Raw genomic sequence first — 12895 nt, forward strand, 5'->3', positions numbered from 1 at the left:
AAAAGCACAAGGTTTTGTTGATATTGTGAGTGCACACAAATAAAAGTAGACCCTTTACAGCTACGAATGATGTATTGCTCTTACCTTTATGAGCAAAAATGACGGCGTATCCACTGAAAAAAACGCAAGTGATCGCGCTGGCGCCTCCATGTCCGGCAAAGCGCGCTTTAGCTTCCACTCTCCGCACAAACTATTGGGTATAGCGCACATTTATCTAGGTTTAACGTTTAAACATTGTTATATGCTTGAACTGTTTTATATCTATAGATTTTATTTTAGGCAAGTCGTGATGATTTGAGAAGGCTAAATTGATTAAACATAGGCTCACTGTCTGCCGCTGGCCGCTTGGTCGTTACTTTAAAAAAACAAAAACTTATATTTAACGAACAAAAAATGCTCCAAACGTTTTTTTAAATTAACTTCATAAAAAAACGAAAAAAAAATATAATCACTTTGCTATTACATACAAAACTTAACTATTTTAATAGCTGAAACGGTAGTATAAGCTGTTTTGGGAGAAGGGGAAAAAAGACGTCCTCGGGTCGGGCTCGGCCCGGTAATTCTGATAAGCTGTCGGACCCGGGTCGGGCTAGGGCCTGAGCGTCTCGGGCCAGGGCCGGGCTAGGGCCTAAATTTGAGGCCCGTGCAGGGCTCTAGCCTACCTCATCCTATGGATTATGTTTGCCGTTGATCGACCTATGCCTGTTTATAGGATCACTCTTCTGTCTTGCCCTCTAAATACCTGTTTGCCATTGTCCGACCCTTGCCTGTTTTGACTATGTTTAAGAATAAAGCTTTGCAGATGGATCCGCACGTCTCTCGTCTCGTTCGCCCCGTTACACTATTCAATTTGTTTTGTCAAGCCCTTTTATGTAGCCACTCTATCATAACTGTGAACCAACAGTATATTATCAATATCTCTCTATATATCCTTATAGTCATTTTAATTAGAGCTTGCTTGATTGTTTATTTATTTGGGTAATATAAATAAGTAAATACAGTTTTAAAATATATAATTTATTTTAAAATAATATATAATCCCCTTTATCCATTTTGGAAAAGGAAATCACCAAAAATTGTAATAGTAAAGGTTTGATTCCACTTTTATAACGTTTGTAGAAGGATCTCAGGAGTCTGCAACTCTCGTTTAGAGGCATGGAGGAAGGACCTCAATGAGGAGATCTCAATGAATGATTGTAGAGAGGCCTGTAGAGATGCTCAGATGCAAACTATTAATACAAGATTGAAACTACTACAATATAATTAAATACATTTCATGAAAATATCACAGACATACTGTATGTCCTAAATGTAATTTATGTAAAGGTACAGTACTTTCTTTCATTGTGTATGGGAGTGTGAAGAGATCTTGAAATTCTGGAAGGGAGTGCAAACTTTGATAAGTAAAATAATTAATGTTACTATTCCCCTTGAACCAATTTTTTTTTATATTAAATTTTTATCCTAATAACCTTAAATTGAGAAGAAGAGAAAATATTTTTGTTTATATATGTACTCTACAAGTTAAACGTCTCACTGGAAAAAGGTAGAGGCACCAAGTATAGGGAGATGGTTAAAGGAGTTGGCAACAAACATGTAATTGGAGAAAATAACATATAAGGCAGATATAAGGCTTTTGAGGATGCTTGGAAACCCTTTATGATTTTCTTGGAAGGAGAAAATAATGGAGATGTATTTGATGGGATATTTGAAGACATATAAGAAAAGAACTCTTGAAGTTGTCTTGTACTAGGAGGCCTTAAACTTTATTTTATTTTGTATATGTTTGTTTGTATATGTATGTATAAACTAGAAGTGTGTAATTGGTATGTGTATATGTATACTGTGTATACATATATATTTTATTTATTTACTTTTTTCTGGTTGATTATTTGTTTGTGAATGTATTTAAGTGTTTGTTATAAGTTTGTGTTATCATAGCATGTTAGTATTGTTGAATTTGGTTATGTAAATATAAAAGCAATAAACAATTTAAAAAATAATAATATATAATAATGTATTAAAAAGTATAGACATTTTAGCCTAAATTCAGTCACTATAAAATATCTAGTATAATATAGCTACATTTTGAAATGAAATGAAAAAAACCAAAGCAGCTTAGCCACACCCACCAGCATTAGCCACATGCTTAAGGATTGGCCACACCCCTAATGTACATCAATGGTTGAAACCTGACCGGTGAAAATAATTGTGGGTCTTTTGCTCCTCCTTCTCTGAGGTTTCACCATTCATTCTGTGATACATGATATTACTACTTTTGAACACAGGTAATTAATCACAGTCCTCCTGCCTTTATTCTCTCCGCGACCCAGCACACAATCTCTCTTTTTTGTGTTTTCTCACTGTTGTGTCTCGCTGTCTCTTCCTGTGTCTCTCTCTCTAGTGAATCATTGTCTCAGTAAATCTGCAGCAACATCTGTATTTTACACAGAAAATACATCAACACAAAATAAGATTTCTGCATAAATAAAAGATCTTTCTCCAGAGAGTTGTGCGTTAGAGTAATGTCCCCAGATGAGTTACAGCTGATGAGCAGCGAGTTTATTTCTGTGTGTCCGTGACATCTTAGAAGGCCAGGAACTCTGGGAGTGTTAAACCTGTACAGAATGTGATCATGTGGACGGAGATAAACACAGTTGAACATTAACTGTCCCGCTGCCCATAAACGGGTGATTTCCAAATGTTTGGTGCAGTAAAAACTTTGACTTTTCTGCAGACGCTCTTGTGCAGAAGGGGCTTTAGCTTCACAAATGAAGCTGGAGATGCAAACATGTTATCTAGTTGGAGAAGAAGTGCTTCTGTACAAATACAGTACTACTGCAAACAAATAAACAGAGATTTTCCCTGATTATGGTTTACATTATTATAATGATAGATTATCAGGCAACAGCTGTGAATTAGTTTGTAATGTACTGATTGTGACCCTAAATTTTCTGTTTAGTGGGCTTTCATTTGATTACTGAAGAAAGACAGACAGGATCCCTGCCATACAGCACTACTTAACTTGAAGACGTCTAACATGCACAGCCAAAGACTTTAATTTACTTGTTGTTAGCCAGTAAACGTTACAAGATTAGTTTCCTCATTTTTAAAGAAAGGAGTGTGAACTGGTCCTTAATGCACTTACATTTAAATGCAAAAATGTGAATTAAAATGTATTCATTATTTGTATTGAATTATTGAATTATTATTATTATTAAATGCAAAATCCTGAATTAAAATGTATTAATTATTTGTATTTAATTATTATTATTATTAAATAATTATAATTAAATAATTTTATAATTATTTTAAAAATTATAAATATAAATAAAAAAAATTAATTTAAATTTAATGTACTTTAAAAACTTTAATGTATTCATTATTTCTAAATACTTCTAGATTACTAGTTTCCTAGTGTTTATAGTAAGGAGTGGGAACTGGTATAATGCACTTAAATTTTAAATGCAAAATTTAGAATTTTTTTATTAAAAATGTACTAATTATTTTAAATAATAATAAATATTGCAATAAAATAATAATTTTGTTTTTATTTATTATTTTTAAACAAAAAACAGGTAATAAATAAACACTGTAAGGGCCTTTGTGTTGTTGATAAACGTGTAGTTTAAGGAATATGTTCTTTATTGTATTTATGTCGAAACTGAACAAATTATTCTTGTGTGACATCAAATAAAGGTGGAAAAAAGGAAAAGAAAAAGCCTAAGAGAGTTTGCTGGTATTAGCTGGTCTCACAGCCTGGTTTTAGAGGGTTTTGGGGCACATTTGATCTGGTCAGGTTGGAGGACCACTTTAATGACCAGCTAAACACCAGGTAGGCCACATTACACCAGCAAACCAGTTGAGGCTTGTTTAAGAGTTTATTTTCAACAAGATATATAAACTAAATTAATAAACAGTATTAATAAATTCCTCGTTTTTATGTTGGAAAGTGTTCAGTGAAGGTCAGTCACGTAATTTTCAATGTTGTTGCTGCCATCTAGCGGTCAGAAGCGGCGTCAGCGCTTTGTGATGATGCAACACACACATACTTACATAATATATATACTGTATATATTTCTCTGTTACAGATATAAATCTGTGTCTAAAACCAAAAACAGGTGAGAATCTCTTCATGAACATCAGTCGGTGTTTTATCCAGCAGGAGGCGCGGTGATTTACAGTAAACATAAATTAGCGCCAAATTAATTGCCCGCTGCTTTCAAAAACACACCACCCTGTTAGCCCATTATTACTATAATGATAATATTAAGCGCCATTTCGAATTAAAATGCCAATAAAACGTCTTAACAAGATTATTTTTTAACTATAAATATCTTTATTTTAGAATACACAGTAATATATGTGTGTGTGTGTGTGTGTGAGAGAGAGAGAGAGGAGTATTGGTGCATATAGAAAATGTCCAATGACCAAAAAAGAGGTTGTCATGGAAACAGATGGATTTCTGGCCCATTCCCAGTGAGGACTTCATTCCCTGATCCTCAAGGATTTCCAGTCTCTCTCTGTCTCCGTCTGTTTATTTAACAACTGAGTTAAATAAAACTCTGTTATTTGTATTACTTTATTTTATTATGGTATACAATGAACACAATATCACTCACCCAGGGCCGTCCTTAGCTGACATGGGGCCTGATTTCTATTTTGAACTTTCTATTTATTATTTTTGTCCCCATCTGTCCGGTCGCTACAAAATGCGGGGCCCGGTGCGACCGCACCAGTTGCACCGGACGGCCCTGCACTCACCTGAACAGGGCTTGAAATGTGAAATCGAGCGTTTCTGGTGTATGTTCAGTCCAGGTGAGTGAACTCCTTTCTACAGAGGCCCGTCAATCATGAAACCAACCCGCACAAGTGTTTAGTGAGCGGTCCTTTAGTCGCTGAAGTGACACTGATGAAAGGGAAATGACTTGCATGTAGGTTAAACAGAACACGACACCGGCACACCACACACGACCTCCAGCCTCCCCCGGTTAACCGTAACGGAAGGCGCCGCGTGGGCATGTGCGTTAATTATTCAGCCCTATACTGTAAACCTCCATCAGACTGAGAGAGAGAGAGATTGTCTTACCCGTGCCCTCAATGACTCCATCTGACAACCGATGTGACATTTAAAACGCTTGAGCCAAAATCACTTATGCTACCGTTCAAAAGTTTGCTGTCAGTACTTTTTTTTTTTTGGGCAAGAAGTTACTTTATTCAGAAAAAAGTGGCAGTAAAGACATGTATAATTTTACAAAAGATTTCTATTTCTATTTTGTACTTTCTATTCATTATTCTGAAAAACATATCACAGTTTCCTCAGAAATATGAAGCAGCACAACTGTTTTCAACACTGTTAATAATAAAAAACTTTTCTGTCACTGTTATATATTTCACTTGGATGCTAGATAAAGGGTTAGTTCACCCAAAAATGAAAATTAGGCTGCGTTTTACTCACCCCCGAGGCATCCTAGGTGTATATGACTTTCTTCTTTCAGATGAATCCAGTCGGAGTTATATAAAAAATTGTCCTGGCTATTCCAAGCTCTATCATTGCAGTCAGCAGGTGTCGCATTGCTTCAGTCCAAAATAAGTGAAATAAAAATCACCCATCCATAAAAAAAAGTGTCTCACACGGCTCCGGGGGGTGAACAAAGGCCTTCTGTAGCGAATCGATGCGTTTTTGTAAGAAAAATATCCATATTCAAAACGTAATAATCACTTGAATCTAGCTTGCGCTCACTGTTGTAAACAGAAGCAGTTCCAGGGGAATGACATATGAGGTCAGCTTTGCACATGCACCACTCAGAAGTGATGAACGCGGAAACGCAGCGGGGAGATCAAAACAAAACAACGGTCACTAATTAGAAGTACAAAACGAGGATTTGTAAAGAAGAATGTCAGAGGATAAAATAAAACAAAAATAGGCATCAAAGCAACAAAATGTGATTATTTTAAAGGTGGGGGGTGATTCTTTTCTACACCCACTAATGGAATACATTTTACATACCAAAATATTGTACTTTTAAAAAAAAATCTAGAATTTTTCCCATTGACACTTTAATAAACAAGTCCTTATAGAGAACTTTCTGAATAAAACCACCGCCTGATGACATTAAAGGAATCTTTCATTCTGTCATGATTTCCATGTTTAGGTGAACTGATCAGTGTTAGTACAGATACCTGTGGACTGGATCGATGGCCATCATCTCAGCCAGGTAAGAACTGAGCCACGTCCTCCAGGATACGATCACCAAACTTATTCAGCAATGTCAGCAGAATCCATGAGCAGATACTGAAGAGCAGAAGAGGAGAGACACTCATAAACGAGAATGAACAGACAGCACTGTACATCTGACATACACAAGATCACTGATTCATGAGTACTGGAACACAACAGACTACAGAACTGAATCATGTGTCAAGGAATCTTTCTGAATGAATCTTTTTAACACATTTCACCTGTTTTGTGTTCATGTGCTTCTCCCATTTGCTCTTTTTACATCTTCCTTTTACATTTACATTTAGTCTATATCACTCTATAGACTAAAACAATCAGATACAGCAATAATTTCTTAAATATTTATTACAATATATACTGATACATTTAGCATACACTTCAATGGTGTAAGGGGGAAACTATTTAAAGCTATAGTTAATTAAGCCACATGCAAACTCGATCATAATGCACAATGTTTCCATGTAACATGCATTTTGAGGTGCAGCTCGTCATATTAATGGAGTGTTTTCACTAATTAGCTCACCTGAATAGGTTCGTAGATTTGTGTTGGATGTCTTAGACATGGGAAGCAGTTATCTTCGGAATGGAAATATGGATGTTTTATTTGTAAACATCATACTTTTTTCGTTTATTTCAGTTAATCTCATAAAACTAGCGAGCTAAACCAGTAGCAGTACTTAAAGTGTCGTGTAAACATGGCTGAAGGCACGAAAAGTGGAGGAACAGACAAACCGAGTCATTTACGCTGGAACCGCTCCGATTGATTCAAACTCAAACTCGTGACTTCGATCATTCAGTTCAAGCTATTCACTAGCAAAAAGCAGTTCAAAAGAGCCATTAATTTTCGAATTTCGACATCGCTTGTAATGATTTTAAAATCGGAAATCCCGTATCGCGAATCATTTGATTCAGATCGGAACTTCGGCGCGATTCTTGTGAATCATTTGATTCAGATCGGGACTTCGGAGCGCGTATCATGAATCATTTGATTCAGATCGTTGCGTTCGTATTCTACGGTTTTCTATGGTTGATACACTTAACGCGTAGGCTAATTAAACAAGTTGCGTTCGTATTCTGGGCTCATCTTGTCTGTATGCTTTATTAATAATAATAATATTATTAATATGCTTTATTAATAATGTTTACTGATTTGGTCTTTTAAAAACACTGTTAAGCGTTTTTCACTTTAAGCGTTTTAGAATGTCCCCTTCGGAGTGTATATCGCAATCTTTTTTTTTCTGATTTTTTTTAAACAGTACAAACATCAAAACATTAAGGCAGTACAGCTATAAAAAACAAAACACAGAAAGAAGAAAGAAAGAAAGTATACACAGATACAAGTGTAAAAAAAAGTAATAAATTCACATCAGGGTGAAGAGAGATAGGTTTTAACTGTTTTAGGGTTAAGAGAACTTTAAATCGTTTCCATATAGCCTAGGCTAGGCCTACTTGTCTAAATCAACTTTAAATAAAGAGAGAGCCAGTACATTTTTGTTTATGTAAAATTCAGCTAACAGGATCACACAATTAATTATATTTTCCTACACTCTAAAAAACGTTGGGTTGTTTACTGTAGGCCTACCCAATAGTTGATCGCTTGTTGGGTTATTCTTAACGTTTATTGGGTTATTTCTATAACAACGCAACCAGTTGGGTTAAAATGTTACATTTCAATGGTCGATCGGTGCAACCGAGACAGAAGGTTCAGTGGTAAGTTAATAAAGGCCTATCTGTGCATTCGATAATGATGAAGTAGAAACTGTTCAATTCTTTGTGAACAGGAAGTTCACGCCACAGCAACTCTATAATAATGATAGGCCTACAGTGCGCGCTGATAATCAGCAGAACGTTATCCTGTGTTGGTGTGGACGCTAATAAGTTATTAATCGTTCTTCGTGTGCATGGACCTTTAAATCAGACCCACTGATGCAGTGTTACTGCGAAGAGAGAAACTTTCTCAAACACAATCATCTTTTGCCAGAGAACTGCTCCTTTAATTCCATCCAGTGAGAGCCGCTCCATAATCAATAACACACAGGTCTGACACACGTGAACACGCTGATCTCCTGTACATAACTGAACTGTTCACAATTACAGGTGAGGGGCTTTCGGCTGGAGATCATGGCTGCTGCTTTGAGTAAATCAAGTAGGCAAGGCATATGTGTGTGAATGATTGTTTTTGTCGATGCCATCTCATTGCTTGAAGTTAGTGCAGCAGTTTAAAAGTCTAAGCAAAGCCCAGCTCATACAGTACATGCTCTGATCTCTCTATACAGACTGTTCTAGAGCACAAGTTCTTCTAGAGCCAGGGTTCCCACACCTTTTAACCTGTAGGTTAAAGAAATGAATACTTTTATTCAGCAAGGTTGCATTACATTGTTCAAACGTGAGCAGCAAATCAGCATATTAGAATGATTTCTGAAGGATCATGTGACACTGAAGACTGGAGTAATGATGCTGAAAATTCTGCTTTGCATCACAGCAATAAATGAAGTTTTAAAACATATTTAAATATAAAACAGTTCATTTAAATTGTAATAATATTTCAAAATAGTTCTGCTTTTACTGTATTTTTGATCAAATAAATGCAGCCTTGCATTTCAAAATCACTGAAAATTAAAAAAAAACGTACTGACCCCGTTTGAATGTGTGTGTATATATATATATATACATAATTTTTTATACATTTTTATGACAGCTGTTGTCATTGTTTTACAATACAATTTATTTTACAATTCTGTTTTCATGTTTATATTTATTTATATTATATTGTGTGTGTGTATATTTATATTTTCAAATTCCCTGACATTTCCAGGTTTTCCATGAGCCTGTGGGAACCCTGTAGATCCTTCCTCCAGCCAATCAGCTGCCTCCCGTCCAGAGCCCTGATCAGAATCACAAAGACACACACGTAAAGTAAGACATGCAGATAGAAAGAGAGACGTCCCTCTCAGCTCTCGTCTTGAAAGCTCAGGGTGAGCGATCACAAAGCACTGTCTTTTTGGCTTCCATCATTCGAGGTGTGTGTGGCTCTACTCCTGGATCGGACCCGTGCAGGTCAGTACGTAAACACTGAGGTTGACCGACGGTTTTTGGAAGCAGTAAAATGAATGAAAATAACTAGCTTAACCTAGCCTCAGGTGTCAGGTGAGGCAAAGCTATTCAGTGCTGTTGATGGCAGTTAGCAAAGTGTCTTCACTGTCCTGAGGAGCAGAGAGCAAGAGAGAGAGAAAGGGCGAATCATTTTTATAGTATTGATTGTTTAATTGGTCCTGATGAGTTGGTGGGTCTAGTCCTGCGTTCAATGTTTGTCCTGCTTCATCAGATCGCGGACAGGTTTTCATCTTCGCTCCAGTCTTGGTTAATAATGACGGACGGTTCATCTCCCCCCGTCTTCCTTGGTCTATTTAGGAAAGATTGACTATTGTTCATCCCTTACGGGGGTGGGATTATGGTAGTTCCAAATCTCATTCCTGGGCTGTTGCCATGGTGATGTTCTGTGGGTGTGGCATTATTGTATCTTCTAAGTTTCACTGACCATGACTGAGATTTTCTGACCCGTCCAGCCGCTGATTTCTCTCTGTAACTGGTGTTGTCCAACAGAATATCTCGGGACGATTCCACCTCTGATCCAAACTTTGGGAGGTCCAGTTGAAACACGACAGGAGGAGTCATGTCCAGTTCCAAAACCATTATATTCTCCGCCTACGGAGGTAAACGAGGGACAAAAGACACAAGAACAGAGAGAGGGCGGAGCTTGAGGAGGAAATGACTTGCTGAGACTGACACCTGCGAACACATATGATGTGCTACTGTTGTTTAAAAATAGTATGTAAAATAGTTTGGAGTAATTTAAAGTGAATTATGCAACACTGTGGTTTCATTAAGTGCATGTTTAATGCAGCTAATGGCAGCATCAAAGAGTTTTTGTTTTAGTTTTAATAAAATTTTTAGTCAAAATGTCGTTATTTTGGCAGTCCAATCAAATTAGGAGTCAAGAAATAGATTTAAATTGCAATTCCACTGGAAATGAGAGGTCAAGTCAGGCACACTGCATTGTGTAGTAGGTCTTCCTAGTATTTTATGCATAGAAAAGTATATATACTGCAGAAATGGTATGAGAAATACATTCGTACATATTCCATTCCAAAAATAGCCCATAAATATTTGAGAAATCTGCACGGAGATTCAGTTATGTGCACATGAGCGCTATGTTATGTAGATTATGAGTTAATCTTGGATTACCGTATGGGCCATATAACACTATAATTCTAATTTAATCTAATCCCACACAAACCATTAAAAAAATTACTTGGCTTTATTAAATTATATTTAATTATATAAAAAAGTATTACAAATTGTAAACAATTACATATAGGCTATGATATATTAAAATATAATTATAATGTATATATATATATTTTTTTATAAAATTATATTTAAATCTATTTAATTATTTAAAGAATTATAATATTTTGTACTGCAAACACATACCAGCTTCCTCACTGTGTCTGTCACGCGACTCTGTTGTCCTTTCGGGCTTGAACTGATGGTAAAACTAATGACATTATTAACTGTCTTGATATTTACTTTGAAAGCTGACGCTCGTGATTATGGTAAGGGGCGTTACATTTCCGATGCGTGCTTGTGGTGTTCGGCCAATCATAATGCACTGGGTCAGCTGGCCAATCAGAGCGGACTGCGCTTGTCAAAGGAGGGGGCTTTGTAGAAAACGAAGCGTTTGAGAGAGGCGGGGCATAGAGGACCTACAATAATGTACAGTATTTGAAAAATAATGTGTTTTTTGAACATTAAAGTATGTCAACATATTCTGTTACACCAAATACACAAAATAATGATCTTTAAAAAAGCATCATATGACCCCTTTAAGTTTATAAATAACATCCTCAAAATATTTTTGCAGTGCACATAATCATGCAGCTCCTGCACTTGAACTATTTCAACCATTTGATTTGACATCCTCTGGCCATGTTCCACTTTTTCTTCCTACTCTTCCATCTCTCTCTCTCCATAAACATACCCTGTATCTGGAATGAGCTCCTATCGCTATGGCAACCCTGGCGTACTGGCTGATTGGTCGCTTGTATCCCACAGCGGAGGCGGGTCTTCTCTTCATTTGTGTGAATTTACTGAGTGAACACAGAAAACAGACAAGAAGATCAACTTCACTCTCAGTGTGTGTGCTGTTCTGCTCAGAAAAACACTCAATCACAATGTCAGATCAGAGTTATTTTAGTATCATTGAAATAGTATTATAGTTTTTGTTACTATTTTTAATTAGATACTATTTTTATATTTTAATTTTAGTTAAAGTTTTAGTAATTTTGTTGTATGCCATTTTTATTATTTTTTTAATATGTCTGTATAGTTTTTTTCTATAAAATTTTAGTTTAATTATTTTAGTACTTAAACAGACTAAATGTAAATTAGAAATGTTGCCTTGAAAATGAGCTGAAATAAAATAAGTTTAAGTTTTTTATATTTTATTTCAGTTAACATTAAGTAATGAAACAGTTTTTTAAGGTTTTATGGTTGGTATATATGTTTTCAATGAATAGAAGAGCTTTTGTTCTAAAGGTTCTAAAAAATTGTGCCTATGTATAAATTTTGTTACAAAACTGAAAATATTTTTTCATTTGGGCTATTTGTGCTGTTTTGATGACTTTACTGTTATTCTAAAATGTGGAAAACAGTAAAAAATAAAGAATGAGTTTGATATGTTTCGTCTGTCAGTGTAACTCTAAGTGCTGTGATATTAGCATCTGATGCATCACATGTATAGATGGACGTTCACTCACTTCTCTGCAGGAACGAGAGGCTGAAACTTCCACTGGTCTTCCTCAGCGTCAAACTGAAGTCTGTTCATGATTTTATTCTTCTCTTCAGGAGGTATAAAGTTCTCTATAATCAGATATCTACAGAGACACAGACACATTAGCTGTGTGATTGTTCTTAAACCATCAGCAACGGTAAAATGATGCATAGATAAAGCAAATCATGTTTTTGTTTTAATGTGTGTCTTAGAGCTCAGTGCTGGAGCTCAGACTCACTTGAATTTGAGTTCTCTGGTCAGTTCATTCTGTGTTTGCTCCAGCTCCTGTCGGCTCCTCACATGTTCATCATTCACATCCTGAATGTCAGCCTTCAGAGACTGAAGATCATCCATCCATCTTTCATCTTCATCACCTTAATCACCATCATCCATCCATCATCATCAAAATCCATCCATCCTTCATCATATCATCATCCGTCTATCTTTCATCTTCATCATCACCATCATCCATCCATCCTTCATCTTCTTTACCATCATCCATCCATCATTCCTTCATCATATCATCATCCGTCTATCTTTCATCTTCATCATCACCATCATCCATCCATCCTTCATCATCATCATCATCAAAATCCATCCATCCTTCATCTTCTTCACCATCATCCATCCATCATTCCTTCATCTTTCTCATCATCCATCCATCTTTCATCTTCATCACCTTAATCACCATCATCCATCCATCATCATCAAAATCCATCCATCCTTCATCTTCTTTACCATCATCCATCCATCCTTCATCCTCCGTCCATCTTATATCTTCATCATCACCATCATCCATCCATCCTTCATCATCATCATCA

General features: G+C 36.1%; 1 protein-coding gene across 1 annotated transcript in view; it reads right to left on the reverse strand.

The window, feature by feature from the left end:
• Window positions 1-8523: 8523 nt before the first annotated feature.
• The window catches only part of LOC107719402 (kinesin-like protein KIF3C), a 17196-nt gene continuing 12824 nt past the window's right edge, over window positions 8524-12895 (reverse strand). Inside the window, exons 4-9 of the mRNA XM_016526815.1 lie at window positions 12313-12429; window positions 12061-12177; window positions 11283-11391; window positions 9780-9946; window positions 9049-9126; window positions 8524-8569 (exon numbers count right to left, since the gene is read on the reverse strand). Of these exons, the coding sequence (XP_016382301.1) occupies window positions 8524-8569; window positions 9049-9126; window positions 9780-9946; window positions 11283-11391; window positions 12061-12177; window positions 12313-12429 (634 nt within the window). The remainder of the gene's footprint in view (window positions 8570-9048; window positions 9127-9779; window positions 9947-11282; window positions 11392-12060; window positions 12178-12312; window positions 12430-12895) is intronic.

Source organism: Sinocyclocheilus rhinocerous, unplaced genomic scaffold, assembly GCF_001515625.1.
Source record: "Sinocyclocheilus rhinocerous isolate Xijiao unplaced genomic scaffold, SAMN03320098_v1.1 scaffold303, whole genome shotgun sequence".
Taxonomy (NCBI): domain Eukaryota; kingdom Metazoa; phylum Chordata; class Actinopteri; order Cypriniformes; family Cyprinidae; genus Sinocyclocheilus; species Sinocyclocheilus rhinocerous.